General features: G+C 46.4%; 1 protein-coding gene across 3 annotated transcripts in view; it reads right to left on the bottom strand.

Annotated features, from left to right (window-relative positions):
- Positions 1-23188, bottom strand: part of Adtrp (androgen dependent TFPI regulating protein) — a 79546-nt gene that overhangs the window by 13511 nt on the left and 42847 nt on the right. For all 3 annotated transcript variants that reach the window (XM_075969826.1, XM_075969828.1, XM_075969827.1), the window contains one exon: positions 3875-3990. In XM_075969826.1, the coding sequence (XP_075825941.1) occupies positions 3875-3990 (116 nt within the window). The remainder of the gene's footprint in view (positions 1-3874; positions 3991-23188) is intronic.

The raw sequence follows: 23188 nt of genomic DNA, 5'->3' as shown, positions 1-23188 counted from the left end.
GCCCCTACGCCTGCCGCTCACGATGCCGCCCTGTGCCCTTCCTTCCTTCTCTGTGTGCCTGCAGCTCCTTGTGCGTTTATTCCATTTTATCACTTTCCAGTCCAGGCTCCTGCAGTTTGGATGCCAGGCTCATTTCCACTTCTTAAGTATCGGTCCCCTGCAGGCTGGAGCCTGGCCTTACATGACCTCACTTTTCCAACAGGACCAGCTTGCTATTAGGGGAAATATTTGTTCAAACCCCCTTTTTAAAGAGGAATAGGGCCAGCAGCAGGAACAGTCCTTTCTCCACCCATCGCCACTGCCTCAGACAGAGTGAGGCAAGGTGTTTTGGGGGTGAGAGAGCAGGGAGGCAGAAGCAAGACAACAGATTTATAGGTGGCTGAAGTGATCCAAAGGAAACGAAGCATTTTTTGTTGTTACTCCTCTGCAGGGCTTTGTTTTTCCTCTGCAGGGCCAAACCTCTAATTTTGCAACCTGCAAAAGTAACAGAAAGAGAACAGCACTGGGGAGACAGTCCCCAGGGGGTCCACGTGGCTATTTTTAGGCCATTGTACTGTGGCTTTATCAGAATGATGTCTCTGGTGCAGTTAGCAGCTCCTTGCAGACTCAAGTTTGTTTTTCATTCTCTCCGTGGCCCAGCCTGTGTTCAGGACCTCATTCTTGCTATGCTGTCTCCCCATTTGACCATCTCAAGCGGCACACCCTAAGAGCTGTGCCAACACTTCTCCATGGGTGTCTACTGCTAGGGAATTTACTATAGCCATGTGTGCTCTGGGGGCCTGAAGGTGCATTTTGTTGGACAAGGCAGAGCTAGCAGGCAGCAGAGAGTCTCATGTCCTCTTCCTGGGGACTGGACTGAACTATGGAAGTGTCTACTCTGGGACACCAGCAAAATGGCCTTCTGGTATACTTGTGTTCCATTTATTCTGGTACAAAGTTGGGTTTAAAGCCACCTTGAACTGGGATCTCTTGCTTCCAAACCTAGTTCTTTCTCCATAGTGTACACTTGGCTAAGAGCCTGCTCAGCTCCCAGTGTGTGCAAAACCACCATGCTGGGGGCCGGGGGAATAGGTGGGCACACAGCTCGCCTTAGTCTCAGTACTTTCAAACCTTTCTTAAGGTTTTGTGCTTGTATTTTGTTCCTTCCCCAGCTAGATCCCTCTGCCTTATGACCTCATGACCTTGAGCCTGCCAGCTAAGCCTTTGGAACCCTGGTGTTCAAAGGCCTCTGACCTCTAAGCTGCCATCCTCCATTCAGGTTCTGAGATATATTGTGGTTTTTTGAGCATTTGGCTGACATTGACACTTCTGAGTCAGTGACTACCTCTCTTCTTCCCTCATCTCCTTTCCACACTTCAGCCACGGTCCCTTACCTACCGTTGTACTTAACTCACAGTACATTCTGACTCTGGGAACCTACTTAAACCTTTTTTAAACCAGAAGAGCGCTCTATGTTTAAATACCAGCTCACTGAGTTATATTCATGGTCTAACTTTTCTCTGTCCTCCCATTCAGCTTTGTGCTCACCTCCTTTGGTGCTTCAGGGTGGTCATTCCCTTCGCTGACTAATTTTTGCTCACGTCTTCTCTGAGTTCTTACTCTTGCTCTGAATCTCAGATGAAATGATTCTTCCCTTTAGAGGCCAGCATTGACCATCAGCTGCAGCTCCCTGGTCTCCCGGCCACCAGTTTTATTACTGTGACTTCCTTGTCCTGTGTCCCCTCTCATTCCCAGACAGTCCCTAAGAGCCACAGGCTTCTTGTGCCTCCCCGTGTACTCAGTATCTGAATCATACAATATAGCCTCAATATGTGATCCTGGCGTCGACTCCAAGTGGTCGCCAGCTAGAGCTCTGTTTTCTTAAAGTGTCCCTTTGTGAAGCTTTAAAAATCCCCAAGGGTGGAGAACAGTACAGAATATGATTCTCAGAGAAATTATATTATACAAGAACTTCCTTCAAAAGAAAAGCAAGAAAGACCTTGGCACTTGGGGGCGGGGAGGATGAGAAAGGATGGGGAGAAAATAGGAAGATTATGAGATGGAAAGAGAGGTCATGAAGTTCTGGGTACCAAGCTGGTAACTTCAATGAAAAATGTGCTGCTAAAGGGCCTGGGATACCCTCTCCCATCTTAGTTAGGTTTGTATTCCCACGAAGAGACGCCATGTCCACAGCAGCTTTTACACAGGGAAGCATCTAACTGGGTGGCTTACAGTTTCAGAGATTTGCTTCATTGTCATAACAGTAGGATGTGACTGTGTGCAGGCAGATATGGAACTGGAGAAGGAGCTGGAGAAGGTTCTACAGCTTGCAGGCAACAGGAAGTGAACTAAGCTACTTGGCATGGCTTGAGCACCTATGAGATCTCAAAGCTCACCCCACAATGACACACTTCCTCTAACAAAGCCATAGCCCCGGTAGTGCCATTCCCTGAGATTATGGGGGCCAATGGCATTCAAACTACCACGCCTCCCCATGTCATTTGAAATGTCATCCTATGATTTGCTCTCATTATTAACAGAGCACTGTTAATAATAACTCTAAATGGCTTCCCATATAGAAATTGGATGATCCAGACTGCCATGGGTTCAGTATTCAGGTTCTGCGCATGGATGGCATGACCCTTTCAGACATGAAATTATGTCATATGAAAGGCTGTGGAAAGTAGGACTGGGTCTATAGCCCATTAGTAGAGTGCTTGCCTGCTATGTATGAGGCCCTCAGTTCAACATGAGCACCATGAAACTGGGCAAGGTAGTTGTGGTGGTTTGAATGAAACTGGCTGTGACGGGCTCCTAGAGAGTGCGCTGTTAGAAGAAGTGGCCTTGTTGGAGAAGGTATGGCCTGGTTAGAAGAACTTTGTCACTAGGAGTAGACTTTGAGGCTTCAGATGCTCAAGCTACGCCCAGTGTCATTCTCTTCCTGCTGCCTGACAATCCAGGTGTAGAACTCTCAGCTCCTTCTTTAGCACCATGTCTGCCTCTTCCTGCCATGATAATGGACTAACCCTCTGGACCTGTAAGCCAGCCCCAATTGAACGTTTTCCTTATAGGGGTTGTCATGGTCACGATGTCTCTTCACAGCAATAGCTAACTAAGGCAGCAATACAGTTCTGTAATTTCACCACTTGGGAAATAGAGACAGGAAGACTCAAAATAAAGACCATTGGGTTATTCTCGGTCATTCCAAGAGGTTGAGGCCACCATGAGCTACATAAGACCTTGTCTCAGAATAAACAAGCAAGCAAAGAAAGAAGCTGAGGAAGGGAACTGGGCTTCTTCAAGTTCCAGACAGAAGGTCGTGTGCACGCCCTTGATTGCAGACTGTGGGGCAGCATTACAAAGACCGAGGGTCACCAGGTAATTGAATAATCAAATCAAGGCCAGTTACCTGATTCATTTCCCATGTTCTTCAGGTCTCTGGCAACCTCCCTTTAGGTCTGCATCTTGAGATGATGCAGGGCACCAGCATCCCCCCCCCCAACCCCGCCAAATGCCCCTTTTTAGGTGCAGTAAATATAGATGCTTTGGAGCAGGCATTCATTCTCTCAAACATTCTAATTGCAAATGAAGTTGAAATCAATATATTCTTGGAAACAGAAGCATGTGTGCCACTTGGCAATAATTACCTTTCATGAGGGGAGAACGAGGAAGTTGTGGCTTGTCGTGTGTGTGTGTGTGTGTCCGTCCTCTGAATATGAGCTTTCCATGAGTATTAGAATCAAACAATAAGAACCCTTTCCCTCGAGAAATTTAAAGATTGGTTCTATCACTGACTAAACCAACCAAAGTACTGATTTAATGATATGTTCTTATGGAATGTTCATTTGGGTCACCAATGGCAAGTCTCAGGGGACCCTTTTTGTGCAATTCTTACCTGATAATGTAGGCAAGGTTACAAGCACCCAACAAGGAGAGGCCTAGCTTCTTCGATGGGTAGTGGTGTGGTCGAAGAATGGCTTCCATCAGTGAAAAGGGGAATATGGAGGTATGCTGGGGAAGAGAAGAAGACAAACTGTGAGGCTGGGGAGCCTCTCACAGTGCATGTAAGCCTCTTGCATCCAAAGCCTCCTGTTGTTGAGTCCTGGTAGCTGTCACCACCTAAGTCACAGAGTCCTCAGGGCTTGGGAGGATCTGGGTGCTTCTACCTAGCCTATGGGGCGGGAGCTCAGGTCTTTGGCTCAGGTCACTCCTCATTGACTGTCCCACAAGACTTGGGCTCAGGGGGAGTCTCCAGGAGTTGGTAGCTTCTTTTGTCCCTTGCAGCTAGAGCCCAATCAGGAGATCAAGGCGAGCTTCGAGTGATGAAGACGAGCTTCGGGTGACCAGTTTTGTGACTTGTGGGACTGGGGTAATAGGATGCAAATGTTAAGGATAAGGGCAAGGGCATCATTGGCTGGAGTATCCCAGCCAGGGTCACAAATGGGTGACAAGGGAACAGCTGAGCATCCTAAGGGCTTGGGATCCTGGGTGGTAGTAACAAGGCGTAGAGAATAGCACAGCTTTTATGCACTTTGCTTGACCCTGGGTCATCCTGGGGATTCCCTCCCCTGCCCAGCAGAGGTCCCAGAGCTCCCAGATACAGTAGGCTCCAACTTCTGATCATACTCAATGGCTGATCTTAGCATTGTCTCTATGTAGAAGCCACCATAGGAGCTGTCAAGGGACAGAGTTGTCTGCCCTGCATAGAAACCTGCCTCTCTTCCTGCCTTTGCAGTGGGAAGGACGGATCCAGCTTCTATTAGGCGTCATTAACAGGTCCATTATGCTGGCCATTCAGCTGACAGATTTTATTAACCTCACCCACAACCAGAAGCTTCCTGTTGTCTGCACTAATGATCGTTGGGAACAGAATTGCTGTGGAATAATGCAGTGTGTTTGCATTAGGAGTAAATGAGTTCATGGTGATTAGTGCTTTTACAACCAACAACTCAGGGGATGCATGACTGGCCACCTCTACTAGGTGCCTGCCCTTTGCTAGTGACACACAATTGGATTTCCAAACGAACTCTCCCTGATGGCTTCTGGGAAATTCACTTCCGTGATGCCATTAGTGATGGTCCACAGAAGGCGGCTTCTCACCAGTGAGAAGGTCTTTAAAGTACCACATTTTCTCACAGGGGCTTGGGGTAGGCAGGAGTGAGGCCGGAAGACCGCAATCTACAGGCTTTGTAAATACTGAGCTACCGAGCAGAGCCAAGCCCGATGCAATAAAACCTCTTCGGTGCTTCCGATATATCCGTGTCTCACCTCATATTGACATAAATTACATAATCTTTGCCAGAGAGCACAGATTTCAAAGAAAAAAATGGGGAAAAAAAGAGTTCAATAAGGGAAAAAATCAAATATGCTTTCTGCTTCCAACAAAATCTAATAATTAGGCTGGGATTGACACAAATTAGAACGCTGCCAAAAATTACCGCAAACAGTGACTCAGTCTGTATTTCAATTAACAGTTTCTCAGTTTCCCTTATAAACCGTGAAGCTGACAAAAATTAATTATCTCAGAGAGGGTAAAATATTTCCTTCTGAAGTAAACAAAGCATCGCAGGCTGAAACAATGGCATATGTAAACACAGTGGGAGGGGTGAAGCTATCTCTCCCAGTCAATGAAGTTGTCTCTTGGGTGAATTCTCCTTTCAATGTGCCGTCCCGTTTTGTCCCTCCCAGTTATTCCTTCTCCCCTAGTCTTTCTATAATGCCAACTTCCATCTGAATTACATGCAAAATATTAGTTTAGGTTTTAGTACAATAATTGTACTTTAGCTTCTCTGGGGTTGTGAGTAATAACCATAGAACATTCTTACTGATTGCAAGAGAAGCAAGTGGAAAAGCGATGATAGCCTGTTCGCCTCCTTCATGCAGAAAAGCGGCTGCTAGGGTGACCCTGCGGGGTGACCTGAACCTACCACGGCTGCCTTCTCTGACTCTCAGGCAGCATTCCTCAGCCAACAAAAGCATGAGTGGAACCCACGGGCATCTTGGTTTTGGTCTTTGCTCTGCAGTTCGGGATCTGCCTCACAGTTTTACCCTGCTCATAGCTATGAAGGTCCCAGAGACTACATCTACAGGACAGCCAGTCACCTAAGACTCTAGCGGTGGAATGAGGGTTGGGGGAGGAACATTTCATTTTTCTCTAATGAGAAAGAAAAGATCACTCTAAATGTGGGAGGTACCATTTCAGGGACTGAAGTCTCCCACTGAATAAAACTGAAAACGGAGCTGAGCAGTCACAGTTGCTCTCTGCTTCCTGACTGTGACTATGTGACTCAAGCTCTTGCCATGGCGTCCCTGTCCCTTGTCCCTCAACTGGGAGCCAAAATGAACCCTTCCTTCCTAGGCGGCTCTTGGTTATAGCAATGAGAAAAGTGGCTAAGACAACCTCTCCATGGCGCTAATGGGTGGATGTTTTTAAACGAGCCTTAGTGTGCTACAAGACCTCAATTCCGGACAGAGAAAGACGGATCTCATGATAAACCCGACACACCAGACAAATCAAAGGAACCTGCACAGAAGCTCTTTGGGGACAAGCATGACAAATCAAAACCTTAAATGTAAAAGCAAGAGGTGAAAGAGTGGAGGTCAAACAAACCTTACTTAAGCACTGTCACGCCCGGCCTCGGCCTGTCACGTGGCTCACGAGTATGCCCATGCCCCTTTCCATGCAGTGAGAGCTGTTTGGCTGATCCTATTAAGGCAGAGGCTGGTTTTGTTAGCGCCATGTGGTCTCCAGCTAACAGCTTTGACCCTCTTGTGCACTGATTTCCCTGGCTGGCTTTCCTTAAACCCCACAGGACAACCATGGAGGTCCTGGACACGTTGCCGGGAGTTTTTTATAGTCCCAACTGAAGCCATATGTAATATAGACTCCCTCCTGTTGCTAAAAAGGTGCAGTTTTGCTTGAAGTAAATCTAATTCAGAAGTGTACATACAGGTCATTCAGTTTTTGCCTCTAGGGGATCTTGGCTTTTAACTCTTGTGTCCCTATGGTTGGCAAAGACTCCTCTCCAGCCTCGATATTACAGTCTTGAAAGAGGACTGGCTGTACTTGTAAAACAAAATTCTCTTTTGCTTTCTAGGAACTCACTGGCAAGACTCCACTGTAATTACCGAGTCAATGTGAAATTGCCTTGGGCAAGGGGCGGAGGATGGAGGGACATAAACCACCCACAGACAGAGCTGTAAGCTCTGGGTTTACCTCCACTATCCACCCAGGTAGCCAGACACAGGTTACCCCCCTGCAAAGAAGTTAAAAACCAAGGCCTCATTTACAGGAAAGGATGGTTAACGGTTTTTCCATTTTACTCTGAAATGCACCTGGAACTAACGCATAGAGAGATGGACAGATTTATGCTAACACCAAGCCAGCGGACCAGCAAGGGCAGAACCAACAGTTCACCATAGAAGCCCTTCATCAGTGTGGTGGAAAATTTTCACGATTTTCATAATAAAAACTGAGAGGTTGAATAGCCTTCTCTGACTTGGAAATAAATGGTCCTGCGGGGCAAGAAAGGAAGTGTGCTAGTATTTTTTTATGGATGTGTTTTTGAATGGGCAGCTGGATGACAGCTTCTTGAACCTTCTAAAAGCTCTGTAAGTCACCTTCCGCTTGTAGGCTGGTATCCTCTGGTTTGACTAACCCGAGCATCATCCTCCTACTTGGGGAAGCTAGTTGGTTTTAATAGAGTTCGGCCTGGAGAGGTAGTGATGATTTGGATTCTATCCAGTTAGGGTCAGATAAACAGACATCTGAGATCCTAGGACTGCCTGGCCAGCGTATTCTGCCCCTTCCTGTCCTTTCTTCTGTGCTGTCTGCCACATTCGTTCTTGTAACCATTGACTTGCTCTTTTAAACCTTATGTCCAACCTTTATATTCTATACAGCTGCTTAGCTTTTATATCTCAAGGTTCAGCTTGCTGGCTTCCCCGCCCCCACGTGGAGGTCTGAGTAAGAAATATTCCCCATAGACTCATTTGACTACATGGTCCCCAGTTGGTGGTGCTGTGGAGGGAAGATATGGAAGCAGAGCTTTGCTGAGGAAATTCACTGGGCACAGGCTCAGAGGTTTCATAGCCTGCCCTCACTTCCTTACTTCCTGCTTGCCGCCCTCCCTCCTGCTCCCACTCTTTCCTGACTTCCAGTGTGCCGAAGACTGGAGCTCCCTGCTTCCTGGCTGTTGGACCAGCCTCCCTCTCTGGCTGTCATGCCTTCCTGTCATGATGGACTGTAATCCATCTGGAGCTGTAAGCTACACTAAATCAAAACCTTTGTCTCATCTAAGTCGCTTCTGGTCATGACATCTTGTCATAGCAACAAAAAAGAAAGAAGTACTCCTGTCAGGAGCTTATGTTCCACGTTGTCATCTGGCCGGTCTGACTACTTCCTGATCAAAACCGTTCTGTGGCTCTCCCCTTTCCGTCCCCCTTCTCAGATCTCATCCCTGTTCTCCATGGCCTGTCGGCAGGCTGTCTTCAGACTCAAAGCAGCCTCTCACTGTATTTTTTGCTTCTGTTGTCTTTTCCTGTGACTCCTCACTTTCCTTTGTTTTAAACTGGTTCCTCTTCTTCTCCTCCTCCTCCTCCTCCTCCTCCTCCTCCTCCTCCTCCTCCTCCTTCTCCTCTCTCTCTCTCTCTCTCTCTCTCTCTCTCTCTCTCTCTCTCTCTCTCTCTCTTAGCCCTATGTACCTCTGAGATACCTTTCATCTCAAGTTCATTCATTAGCATTGGAAGACATAAGAAAAAATAGGACTCAAGAGACCAGGCACAGTAAGCCTGCCAGACAACTGACAGGAAAGAGAGGGGACTGGCCTGGTGTGTTTGAGGCTCCTTTTGGAGAAATTAAAGGGGTTTCTCTTGTGAGAAAACTGAAAAGATATTTTTACCATTGTACTTCATTTAGGGGGCCATAAAGTGATCTAGTGATTTTAACAGCGTCCCCATGGCAAATAGTTCAGAGTTCTCGAATCTATGGGTCAATATCCTTGGAAGGAGACAGAATAAAGCCTGACTGGGGAGACACTGCCTTGTAGGCCACTGTGCAGCGTGTCCTGGTCTGAGCAACAGACCCGAAGTGCCGGTTTCTTCATCAATGTTTTTAGTTTGGAATTGGATGTCAGCCTCTCTGTCTAAAGCCCAGGTGCAAGAGTTATCTGCTGGTGGTGACTCAGATGTAAAAACTTGGAGGGATTATTTTTTAAAGGTGGTGGTGATACTGATGCCCTCGTATTGCAAATAAGCCTTCCAAGCAAACCAGTACCTCCTCTCTGCTGCAATCCACTCCCCTTCCCTACCCACCCCCACTCCTGACCAGGACACACCTTTCCCCCAATGCCCTCCCTCAGCCCTATTCAGTGTGTTTGTTTGTTCCGCTGCAGCTTTGTATGTCTCCACTCCTATTCTCAGTGAGCTCACGCATTATTTGAGGGCGAAGATCTAATTTATTCTTTGGTACACTTTCCTCTAGTTGGATAAATAAATACTGACTGATCTTCTAGTTACAGAGGAAGGGCAAGTCCTTCGTGTGGCTCGGTCACCTATCTTTTCTTAACCTCATATCTAAGTTCCTCTCCACCTCTCTCTGGTTACACGGCATCCCCATATGAAGACCTCTGTGGGCTCATTGACTCCTGGGTGAATCCCAGAATTCCACTTGATATTCATCATGGCCTGCCTGAAGCCATCTGTTGTCTATTCCCATCGCAACATCCTTCAAGCCCAGAGCATCTTCCTCAGACTGAAGCAACTTAGGGCGTAGGCCACTTAATATTAGTGGCATTAATAAGTGAGGCCAAGAAACAGTCAAGGGGCAGGTGGAGAGTTCTTCTGCAGGCCTGGAAAGAAACCCAGAGTGACATCCATAGGCAGCAGCTTCCATAGATCAGGATGTGTGTGAGGGATGAGTGGCGCAGCCAGTCTCACAACTAGATGGCAGCGACTTCGTCATGGCTGGAGATGGCACGCTAGGTCTTAAAATTATGTCTTGGATACTTGCAAGGAAGCCTATGAGCAAGTGAGACCCCTGGGAACAACCAGCAGGTGCCCACATTTTGACGACTACACTGCAGGCTCAACCAGTGGTACTGGCGTTTGGAGTGAATGTCCCTGCAGGAAGCTGAAAAAACCCAAAGGTAGCATACACAGCCCTTTGTCTGTCCTAGGACTAACTGGGCTACCTCCATCCTGAGGTTGAGACAGGTGGAAGCCTCTCCTATGGCTTTGTTGAATAACCTCTTTTCATCAATCTTTTCTTCATCAATCTTCCTCCTACACTTCCTCCCTGACCCTTTGTCTGGCTCCACCAGGCACGTACAGAGACAGACAGGCAGGGAACTCTCTAGATTACTGTTCCAAATTAATGAGAGGTTGTTCTCCACACAGAGGGGGTTTAGGAAGCATTGGGGTTTGGCTTGCTTTGTAAGCACTGTGTTTCCCAGGCAACGTCACTTCCTCTCCAGTATCCTATTACCACATCAGTGGAAAACTCAGGACATGGAAGACAGCTGTTTCGCTTCGGAGACAACAGTGATTTATGAAATCACCTGTAAGCACAAGTTCCAGGGTGCCGTTCTGAGCCCTCCTCAAGGCAGATCCTGTGAGGGACCACTTCCCTTTCTTTCCTCCTTTTTTCCTCCCGCTAACACATCATCCTTTTCTGATGGGGTTCCCTAGCTGCTCTGCACAAACGCTTGTTGCTCGTTGGTGATTTTCCGAGATGCACACGAATCAGTTGACATGGGGCTAATCTGAGTGTGCGTTTCTGTTGAGTGCTTGCCAGTGGAGAGGAGGATGGCCGCAAGTGATGTCTGAGAAATGTCCTTAACCTCAAAAGACAGCTCTGAATCCACACTTTAAGCAACTGAAAAATAACATCAATGAATGTAAATTTAGACTTATTTCAAATTGACCCTGTCACCCCGAGGCCAAGCTGCTTTCCAACTTTCATGTGGTGGAAGCTCTGAAAACATTAGACTGTGGTAGGCAGCATGGGGTGAAGCCCTTGGGGACCGCAAAGGATGGACACATCTTTGCATCTTTGCTTAATTTGTCACTGGAAGTTCAAGGCGCTATCCGTTGTGTCACAGAGCCACATTCGTCTTTGCCGAATTTCAAGGAATTGTGCCCCTCCTGTGAGGCTCACTGGATCAAAGTCTGTCTTAAAAACTCGGAGATCTTTTTTCCATAGTTTTGGGCTCCTCATCAGGTCTGATTAGTTCATAATGGTTACAAAATTGTGTTTTGTTGTATTTTGAAATGGTTGTTTTAGATGCCTACTTGTCTTAAACTACTTTTAAAATTATAAGTTAATTTCTCTTTGGAAAAAAAACTCAAAACAAAACAAAAATGGCTGTGCGTAGGATGTCGAAATGAAGTTGTCTAGTCTGATATTGGGAACTTGAGAAATATTTAGATAAGGACAAAAAGTCATCAGCACATTAAACAAACTTTAAAAATCAAAGTAGAGAGTATACGATGGGGGGGGGGAGAAGAGAGGAATAAGTAAGCATCTGGAATGAAATATCGTGGGAAAACCACAGTGAAGTCAGCTTTTCTCATGCGCCTGGCATTTTAGAAAAGATCATCCTTGAGTTGGGGTTTCCCCCATGGATCACAGGAAGTCCGGTACCATCCTTGGTTTGCATACTTCAGGTGTCAGTACCACAGTCCCTAATGCCAGTGTGACAGTCTAAATTGCCTCCAGACATTGTTATGTGTCCTCTGGAGATCAAACTCCATCTCAGCTGAGAGTTGAGAGTCTGATAAGTTGAGAATATGACAGAGTTGCCGGTCAGATGGAGTTGGGGGTCAGATGGAATTGAGGGTCAGATGGAGTTGGGGGTCAGATGGAGTTGGGGGTCCCCGGGTAAAATGATGGTCTAAAGACAGTTTTGCAAAGGAGATTGACAAAAATGGTCAGTTTAGGGGTCATGTAGAGAGAAAACTAGGTGATTTCAGTAACAATGTGGTCAAGTGTGTCCAAACTTGAGGAGAGATATTAAAACACAGCACCAGGGGCTAAGGGAATATCTCAATTGGTAAATTTCTATACAAGCACTAGGACCTTGGTGTAGATCCCTGTTGTTCCTTTTGCAAACTACAGCTCCCAGCATTCCCCAGGACCGGAAGCCGCAAAGGCACAGGACACTTCTCCCATACGCCCTTGTGTTCCCCGTTAAAAGCGCGGGGTCGCCACGAGCCCTCTCTCTTCCCCCTTCTCCTTTCGTCTCTGCACACCCGTACCCCACTTGTTGTTACTCCTCCCGCATTAAAGTGCACCCACGTGGGACCGCCGCGTGTTCGTGTCTTCTTCCTAACCCTGCACCGCAGTGTGTCTCACGTAATGTCTCCACTCTCTAACCCCGCAGACAAGAAAGGCAGAAACAAGAATAACAATCCCAGCATCCATGTGCAAAGCAGTGTATAGTATAGGACCATATGCCCAGAATTCCAGTGTTGGCTGGAGACAGGAGGCTCCTGAGGCTTCCCAGCCAGTCCATCTAAGCAAATGGGGAAGCTCTAGGTTTAGTCAAGACCTTGTTTGAAAAAAAATAAAGTGTAGAGTGATTGAGGAAGAAACCCTCTGATCTCCATACACGCGTACACCTTTGCACACGCACACTCAAATGCATGTGCATACACCTACACACAAAGACACAACACCAAATTAACTAAGTATAGAGGCCAGAAGACGATTGCAAGTTCTTCCCTGCGTTTCCACACGGATCAATCATCCTTCCACAGTGAGTCCTGCACTTCTTGCCCAGGGAACCACTGGCTGTCAACCTCCTGTTTTTGGTATTCTTAGACTTGGACCCTGGAGAGACTTTGAGGGTTAGCCTGGAGACACTGCCATTTCCAGCAGGTCCACAGACCCAAAGACTCACTGAAATCTCACTTGTCAGTATAAAATCTGAGAAGCTATGTACAGGCTAAGGGAGTGAGTAACACGACTTTCAGCACCCTCCACACTCCTGAGAAAGCGTGCCTGGGAGAATTACTTCCCATTACCCAGAAAGTTGATTTGCTTTCTTCTCCTGGATTTCTTGGAGAAAACATCAAAAGGGCTCTAAAGGTCAAGAAACATCTTCTGAACAAAGAACAACTGTGGCTTTTGAGCCTGAATACACGTCTGCAGACAATATGCTGAACACACACTGGGTAAGGTGTCTGGAATACCCCTCTGGAATGATTCTGCACTTTTTGGTTTCCAAATGCAGGAAACACAATACAACAAAAACTCCCCTGCAGTCCTCTGCATGTTGATGCGTCTCGGCTTTCCCATCTAAATTCTTGCTGGTAGCATCTGTTCCTTGTAAGGGAAGTAAGGAAGGGCTGAAATCGTTTGAGGCTTTTCTTAAAATTCTGTTCTTAAAATAAAGCCTTTGATTAGCAGGCAGCAATTGAAGTGTTTGGTTCAATGGAGGCCACTAAAGAACTGCTGTTTCATGATGAGGCTCCCTATTTCAAGGGTTTGCTTCCTTCATATAACAAAATGACGCTCAGAGTCACCCATCTGTGGGAACCCTTGCTTGTGTATGGAGTACACTGTGCAGTATCAGGGCTGAGCCAGCCACTGCCCAAAGGAGGGAAACGGGCCTTTCACACGTGTTTGCTCAGCGAGAAAGGATGCTTCTATTTTCAACCATGTCTCTTCCCCTTCCTTTGACCACATCTCATTAATCTGGTAGCCTCCACGAGTGTGTATCTGTTTCTCTTCTTCCTTTCCTCCTCAGCCACATTTCTTCCTTGCTGCAATGGCTGTTTGACCGCTCCCCCTGGCTACCTGAATGTTCTTGCCCAGTGTATACCTGGCAATGGTGATAACCACGGAAAGCAGAGATCAGCAAAAGGTCTCCACGAAAAGGTCTGCCTTTGAGCCATGACCCAAACCAGGATAAATGCCAGTCAATAAAATGGATGCCGTAACTATGGTGCTGTTCTTGTCTTACCCATGAACCAGCCTCAGATATACTGAGTCTCACTCAGGTGGTACCGAAATTTACATACGTATTTCAAGCTACTAGGGAGCTTGGTAGAATTTCATCACAACTTTGTGTACAAAACAAAAAACAAAAAACCCTTATTTCAAAAGTGTCATCTGCCTCCATAGTACAATTTCTCTTCTGCCACCAGGGCCACTTGCTCTCATCACACCCTACTGTGCCCCTAAAGAGGAAGAATCTTGGGTTCAGTCAAGATTACAGGGAAACGCTGAGGCTAAGCGGTGACACTTCCATCCTTTCGTGTAATAACCTCCATTATACATGCTCTGTACGCCGCTTAAGATGAAAGACAAATGTCTCTGCTCTGGCAGACTTCACCGATGAGCAAAATTCTCTATAATCAAGAAAACACAGATACCAACACACTGAGTGCTGTGAAGGAAGACTGAGAAACCACGCATGGGAACACAGGCAGAAAGGTGCAGACCATTCAGAGGTTGGGTTTAAAAATGTTTGAAACATAAAGGGAAACATTCAAGAGCAGATGGGGAAGATTTCAGGCAAGAAGGACTGCATAAGAAAAGGTCCTGGTGCAGGAAAGACTTCGAGGTTCATAGGAAAAGAGAAATGGCAAGAACATCTCAAACTCACTGGGCATTGATGACATACACCGTTAAACCCAACATACAAAGGCAGAGACAGGCAGATCTTTGTGAGTTTGAGGCCAGCCAGGACTATACAGTAAGACCCTGTCTCAATATATATAAACAAGAGGCTGGAGAGATGGCTCAGAGCTAAAGAGCACTGTCTGCTCTCTCAGAGGTCCTGTGTTCAATTCCCAGCACCCACAGGGTGGCTCACAACCATCTACAATGAGATCTGCTACCCTCTTCTGGAGTGCAGGCATGCATACAGGCAAAATACTGTATATATAAGGAAACATAAATAAACAAATAAATATAAATAAATAATTCCCAGCACACCAAGAAGAAAGATGTCCCATCTAAGCTGGAAGCAATTAAGTCTGAAGAACACAGATCAAACAAACTTGGAAGCCATGGAGGACTAAGGCAGTATTTTCCAATCTCTTGCTGTCATGTGGAGATAGTGAGAATGGCAAACAGTTATGACTGGTCCAGAGCTCTGGTATGGGTCACATAGGAAGTGGTTGTAGCCTCCAGCACATCAGCAGTGACTCTAGAAAGTGACCAGAAATGCTGACATACTTGAGTGGAGTGGAATGGATAAGATGTCTAAGGAATTGGCAAGGTCAATACTGGCTTTTTGTTTGATTGATATTTTTGTTGGTTTATATTCCCTAAGCATAGTTCTGGGTTTCATAAAGACAATTCTTTTAAATATGTCACATGATTTGACCATATTCCTTTCCTCTACCCCATGTTCCCCCCCCCCATAATGCGTCATCTCCCTTCCCCCAGCCTCCCCTCCTGCAAACCTAGCTTTTATCTACAGAGACTCTAGGATCCAGTAAGGAAAGGAAGTGTGCAATACCTGTCTTTCTGAGTCGCTTATTCCACAAAACACGACTACATCAGATGGTATCCATTTTCCAGATAGCCCAGGTTTGTCTGGGACTCACTATGTAGCTGAGACTGATCTTAAATCCACAGAAATCTGCTTTTCCTCAGTCTCCTGGGTGCTGGGGTTACAGGTATGAGACCCTAACCCAGCTTATTTTTTGTTTCAAGAGACAGAGTCTCACAGTGTAGCTCCAAACCATCTTAAAACTACAATGCCAATCCTGGCTTTTATCCTAAGAAATTAGGAAAACATGGCTCCAGTTCCCAAGTTGGAAAAGCCCAGAATAGGCTTAGTGAATAAAATAAAATGAGCAGTTCTGAACATGTCAACTCAAAGGGAAAGAGATTTGTGACCATTTAGGCAATATTGAAGAAGACATTTGACAGAACCCTACATGGTGAAGAGAGATGAACACTCATGAGGTCACGGGAAAGCAAAACCCTGTACCAGAACAGTAAACACAGCAGCAAGACCCAGGAAAGCCCCAAATATTACAAAAAGAACAAATGACAGGAAGGAATGCAAGGGTTTCAATAATAACTCTGAATTTGACGGACTCAATTCTCCCATCAAAAGATACAGACTAGAAGGCTGGTTTTAAAAACAGGTACCTCTATTTGTTGCCTACAAGAAGCATACTGTGTTTTAAAGACAAACACAAATCTTAGAGTAAGAAGAGGCTGGAAAAATGCACTCCCAAGAACATGCAACCCCAGAAAGCCAGGAGACACCACAGTGTGACCACCTGACAAAATAGATTTCAAACCAAAATAAGAATAGATGGAAAAAAGTCACTTGGTATTGATGACAGAGACAACTCATCAAGAGGTTTTGTGACCCGATCCACAGCACGCATAAACGGTACACCGATGCCGTTTCTTTCACCCAACAAGCTCTACTTGACGGAAAAGCACAGACCGGTGTTGTCCAAGAACAGTATGTCACATCAAGACCTCAGTCAGCCATACTAAAAGCATCCAGACAAACCTTCAACAAAGGAACATCAGAGTTAAACGACGACATAGATCACACAGATTTACCAGAATGATCCATCTAAACACTGGATGCATTCTTCTCAGGGGCCCCTGGAGCTTTCTCAAATCTCCCTTCTGAGATCTCATTCTTTTTTCCTAAGGTCACCCTTTGGTGCAGATTTGTGAGCACTAGAATCTGTGTTAGTGCCTGCACTCCTGTTTTTGAAAATACTTTCACTGAGTTAACACTTTTGGCTGTTTGTTAGTTTTGTGTTGTTCTGCTTTTGAGACAAGGACTCGCTGTGTGACTGGTCTCAAACTCACAGTCCTCCTGCCTCAGCCTCCCCAAGTTCCAAGGTTACCATCCCTTGCCATTTTAGCGAGGTCCCTAAATGACTCAAGCCCCGAGGGTGAAGAGAAACCTGTGATCCAAGCTCTCAGAGAAGTGGCAGCCAGGGGCGAAGAACTAAAGCCAGACAGGAAGAGCCCCAGTGTGACGTGGGGAAGAAACAGGATGTAGCCTTCAAGGGCTGAAGGTCAGATTGCTTCCCTTACAAGCACAGCTTAGATCCTGGGAGGGAACGTAGCCGACACTCTAGGAGCAAAAGTGATCAGAGAGTCACAGACTTAACCCTAAACCTAGGAAAACTGCTTTTCATAGCCAGGTTCCTATTTCCCGACCGCAGCAAGGGCAGAAGGCTGGACCCAGACCTGACTGGGTTGTGCTCTTCCCCTCTCTCTCCTCCCTCTTCTTTTCTTCCAGGTGTGACGGCTCTTCCTTGATTAGTCCCTTTTTTGTCACCTTATTTTCATGCAATCCCATTCATCTAATCAGAATCCATTTGGTTCCACAGGAGTCTTAGAGAGGCAGTCTTAATTGACATACACATCCGAGGAGCAAGGAAAGGAAGCGTTTGGATGCCACTTCCTGGTGGAGGCCAGCCCTCAGCAGAATCCTGGCTTTAGGATTTCGGAGGCTGGGCTTCCAGGGGCTCTGAAGGGAAGCAAGACTAGCTTCAAGGCTCTAAGCTTGAGTTGGGGCAGAGAATTTGTCCCTGCAGCTGTCTCTGGCCTTGAAGACCTGCCTCGGAGGGAAGGCCTACCACCGCTGCCACTCTCACTCGTGTGGCTGACCTGCTTCCTGTAGTCTGTTCTTGCTTGGCAGCCTGAAACCCTCTGAGATCTCTCCAGCTCTAACTTTTGCCAACGGTCCCTGCTGGCACCTTGAAGGTTGCTGAGAACACAAAGCTGTAGTAATAGGAGCGGCGGGGCTGCGTCCCCAGCACCCCGGCCACCTGCTAGCTTATGCCCGAAATAGCAACACACAAACTGTATTCAATTAAACACTGCTTGGCCCATTTCTATCTCACCTCTTCTAGGCTAATTCTCACACCTGGACTAGCCCATTTCTAATTATGTGTGTAGCCCACGAGGTGGCTTACCAGGGAGATTCTAGCCTACTTCCATCCTGGGTCGGAGCTTCATCGCGTGTGCCCGGGAGAGGGTAGCATGGCATCTGCTCCAGAGAGCAGAGCTGTCGCCACCTCTCTTGATTGGCTCCCAAAACCTGCTGACAGCACAGGGCTATGCTACCCACGGGCTCTCTTGGTTGCATCCTCCTGCAGCTAAAAGTCTCAGGTGCCCTGTGTTGTGTGCCCACTACAGTCTTAGAGGGAGGACAGTAGAAGATCCCAAGACAGGAGACCCAACCCTCTCAGCACCACATTGAGTATGTCAACTTTTCCCCTTAGCTTTCTTTCCATTCTCAGGACCTTGAAACCATTATTCCATCTTTGCTGCCGAAACCCATCCTCAAGTCTGGCAGTATGCTGGTGCCTTAATGTCCACAAGGGCCTGACTGCGGGGTCCCTTGAATACCAAAATATTTGGATACTTAAATCCCTTGTTGAAAGCAGTGGTTCTCAACCTTTCTAATGCTATGACCCGTTAATATGGCTCTTCAGGCTGTAGTGACCTCCAACCATAAAATGATTTCATTGATACTTCATAACTGTATTTTTGCTACTGTTATGAATCGTAATTTAAATATCTGATATGCAGGAGATCTGATATGCAACCCCTGTGGGGTCATGACCCATAGTTGAGAACCACTGATCTAAAACGTGGTAACATTTTCTTTTCCTTTTACATTCTATTGGTTTATTGTATCCGAAGGGGCTGTGCATGTGCACAAGTACAATGGTGTGTATGTGGAGGGGTGCTCATGAGCACAGGTACTGTGGTGTGTATGTGGAGGAGATGCTCATGAGCACAGGTACTGTGGTGTGTATGTGGAGGAGATGCTCATGAGCACAGGTACTGTGGTGTGTATGTGGAGGGGGTGCTCATGAGCACAGGTACTGTGGTGTGTATGTGGAGGGGGTGCACAGGTACTGTGGTGTGTATGCGGAGGAGATGCTCATGAGCACAGGTACTGTGGTGTGTATGTGGAGGGGGTGCACAGGTACTGTGGTGTGTATGCGGAGGAGAAGCTCATGAGCACAGGTACTGTGGTGTGTATGTGGAGGGGGTGCACAGGTACTGTGGTGTGTATGTGGAGGAGGTGCTCATGAGCACAGGTACTGTGGTGTGTATGTGGAGGGGGTGCACAGGTACTGTGGTGTGTATGTGGAGGGGGTGCTCATGAGCACAGGTACTGTGGTGTGTATGTGGAGGAGGTGCTCATGAGCACAGGTACTGTGGTGTGTATGTGGAGGGGTGCTCATGAGCACAGGTACTGTGGTGTGTATGTGGAGGAGGTGCTCATGAGCACAGGTACTGTGGTGTGTATGTGGAAGCTGGATTGTAAGTTGTGGGAGTCAGTTCTCTGGGACCTGAGACTGAACTCAGGTCACAAAGCTTAGTGGCAAGCACCTCCATTCAGAGCGATATGGATGGCTCAAAACATGACACTTACTTAGAACCTGGGTACATCATCCTCTGCACTTTAAGTCACCCTTAGAGTACTAATGATGGCCAACACAATGTAATTCTATGTAAATAATTGTCACACTAACTGTTTAGAGGGTAAAAATAAGAAAAAAATCTAAACATGTTTGGTACATAAGCATGTTCCCCAATTATTTCTAGTCTTCATTAATTGAATCTGTAAGATTCCAAGCCAGAATATGTTGGGAAACGTGTCCTGCTAATGACTGTCGTCAGGATTTTCTTTAATCTCAGGGGTCTGCAGGATCACACATACGGCCTAGTAAAAGTGTTTTTTTTTTTTTTTTTTTGTCTGCTTCTTAGTCCTGTGTGGAGCTCTTTTCTCCTACTTCTTCAACATGATTCATTGTTCCTAAACTTTAAAAAAACAGTAATTATCTCTTCAAATATTGCCTTTATCTCACTTTTTTGTTATCTCTCTGCTTTATTTTAACTTTGGGAAATTTCCATTGCTTTCTTGTATGTAAGCCAAGCATTTGAAAAGATTTTTAAAAAATGTTTTATTCAGCAGTCGAGGTACCTTTTACTTAATGAGAGTTTTCCCTTCCTGGGCTGCTTTTCTATGATGTGGCAGAGATGAAAGTCCCTTTGGATTTGGATTCCTTTGGCTATGGATGCCTTTCTCCATATGTCAATAAAACCCATTATTATGTAGGTTCACTCTAGAAAAGTAAAGTAACAGTGGCAAGAAATGGTTCAGTGGGAGAGTGCTTGGCTTTAAAGCCTGAGGACCTGAGTTCGGATCCCCTGAACCCAAACGTGGTAGCAGCTTGACAATCTCCAGGCTCCTCCAGTGAGATGGGAGCTGGAGACAAGGGGTACGGAGGCTTCCTAGTGTGCACAGCAATGAACAAGTGGTTCTGACAGAAGCCAGGTAGAAGGGGAAGTCCAGACTTAAGGCTGCCATCTCTACATACACACCATGGCATAACTATAGCCATACCCATATAAGTGAGTGTGAGTGCATGTGTCCACACATTCACACACATGCGCCCAGAGAACTTGAAGAGAATAAAAAATGTACCATCATCATGACCATGATTCAGAAAAAAATATGGATTTTATGATCATGTGGCATCAGGATTCCCTGGGAAAAATGAAAGTCTACTCAAGGAGTCCAAGCCTACAAGGACTGGCAGTTCAAGCAATTATTTTAAACACGGAATGGTAAAATCAGAGAAACTCCCATGGAAGAGGGAGCTCTCTATCAGATGCTGTACATGAGAGCGAAGGCCTCCATGAGCTGCAACCGTGGAGTGTCTCCATGAGTTGCCACCAAGGCCTCAGCCGCTCACTGTGTGAATTGTGTGACCCCTACATATTCATCCAGGAACCACCACGTCAATTTTTTTCATAAAATCAGTTATAAACTTGTGAATGCATGAGATCGCTTATTTCTCTGTGGCTTAGGCAGAGAGGCATTGCTTTCCCTGACCTCGATGTGAGGTGTCGGGAGTGACTGAGCTTCAATGTTTTCATTCCTAATTTACCCTTTCCTACCTCTTAGCCCAAACAGACCCCTAACACATGTGGAGAGACAGTTGTAAAGATGGAGATCACTTCATCATATAACACACTTCCTCATGGCTTGTATATAACGATGACCCATATTTACTTCATATTCTGGAAACCAGCACCTCAGTGTAAAAAGAACAAAAGCTACTAATTCCAAAGGCCACCTTCATTCAGTTGGACATATAACCCCATATTACAGATGCAAATATCCTTCAACAAATATTTCTCAAGTAGCTTTTTTTTTTGCCAAGCTCACACCTTCTGTGCTCACAATGACAATTTAATGCTAGCAACTCTGACATTGGATTATGAAGTATTATTTTAAAATATGTCAGTATAACTATGCATATTAATTAAAATGTTCCCACATAGAAGCCTTGAACTTGACTCCCCGTGCTGATTGGAGACAAAAGGCCTTTATTATACGCTATTTGACAGCCTAAGTGTTTTAATATCACTGCCAATCATTCCTACCAAGGAATATTCATTGTTGAGCATGAAATAGATGAAAAAAATAAAAAGAAAGAAAATCTCATGGTACGATCATCTGCTAGAGTCATGTGACTGGAGGGAAAAAAGGACAAGCAATAATGGTATCTGCAAGCAGCAGTTCCTGTCTGTCTACCTTCCCATGGGGAACCGTTAGCATCACTGTTGCCTTTGCGGTAAGACCATCATGGTTTGATGCCTGACTCCTTGAGGGGAGGGCTCAGCATATACCTGTGGGTTTCACATTAACAGAGGTACTCTCTGGCAATGTCTGGAGTGCTTTCAGGTGGCCACGGTTGTTACATGCAGGTGGCTGCATGGCACTCTTAAGAATTCCTGAGCTTAAGAAGAGAATCCCAAACTGGAGCAGACCTGACTCACCCTCCATTAACTCTAGCCCACACGCCTGTCTCTCACCTGGCTTAGTATGCTATGTGCCTCCGAGAAAGTTCTTGCCTAGGCCCCTTTCCTCGCTCCTCTTTAGCTTCGTTTGAACAAAATATTTTAGAAGTGGATGGACCCAGCAAATAAGTGAAGATATTGGGAGAAGGGAGAAGCCAGACGTCTTAGCCTGCTTAGCATCTGTGGAACAGAACACCAGAGTCGGTGTAACTTATAAAGAAGCTTGTTTCTTATAGAGCTGGAGTCTGGGGAGTCCAGCACTGAAAGTGCGGAAGGCTCTGCATCTGGCGAGGGTCTTCCTGCTGCACCATTCTAGGAAACGTGGGTGGACGGAGGAACACAGGGAGAGCAGAGAAGGGAAACTCAAACTCAGCTTTTGATTAAGGACCCAGCATCACAGTCCACTTGATTGTGCTCTTCTTAAATGCAACTAATGCACTTATTAAGAGTGGCACTCTTATGACTGAATCACCACGTAAGGTCCTACCTTCCAATACTGCCGCACTGGGGACTGTTTCCAACACAGGAGGACTTAGTGGGAACCTTCAAAACACAGCACCTGTGGTGGCAAGTCTAGCCATGACTTTAAAAGACCTGGTGAGATTCAGGCAGGGGATGGCAAAGCTAGGCCTTTTGCTCAAAGATGAGCTGTTTAGGTCCTGGATTGGAAGAACTGATGGAAAAGACAGTTGGAAGCTGAGAGAGCCAAAGCACGGACACCAAGCACAGAGCACTGAGAAGCCATGCAAGCACTAGAATCCTTGGGTAATTTGTTTAGGCCATCCAGAGGGCCACTGAGTAATGCCCCACAAGATTATTCTACTGACTGGTAATCCACCCAGAGGAAGTGGGGGTTGGAGGAGGGGAGGAGGTAGAATTCCCAATTAAGCACAGGTGGTGTGAGGAGATGGAGGAGGTAAGGGATGAGTTCAGTGGGGGCTAAGTGAGGGCCAGCAGCAGCTACGCTCAAGGCTGGGTCTCCACAGCAGCCCCGGGAGTAGCCACCTGTAGGGTTATTAAGCGACAAGAGTGGAAAGATGGCTTTTCTGTACTGACTGCTTCATCAGGAAGGGGGCTGGGCGTCTATTCAAATCTGTCTGGGGTGTCTGCCCAGCCCACACACCAGGCTGCCTGCTTTTGGGCATTCACTTGTTTCCAGATTAAGAGACTGTTGGTCTTTCCTACCTACTTAGCCTTTTATTTTTGTCTCTTGGTATTTCAGAGAGGTCCAGGTTCTTCGGTCTCAAGTGTCTGCCTCCTGGTAGGCTCCAGCAAAGTCATTCTTCCTTTTGGAGGGTTATACATGGTTGCCATGGAAGTAAGGCTTGGTTGATTCACACAGGAGGGGGGCCCCTAGCAAGCCCTCCTGCGCACAGGATG

The sequence above is a fragment of the Microtus pennsylvanicus genome, chromosome 4, assembly GCF_037038515.1.
Source record: "Microtus pennsylvanicus isolate mMicPen1 chromosome 4, mMicPen1.hap1, whole genome shotgun sequence".
Taxonomy (NCBI): Eukaryota; Metazoa; Chordata; class Mammalia; order Rodentia; family Cricetidae; genus Microtus; species Microtus pennsylvanicus.
The sequence above is the reverse complement of the archived record's forward strand: the minus strand, read 5'-3'. Positions and strand labels throughout refer to the sequence as shown.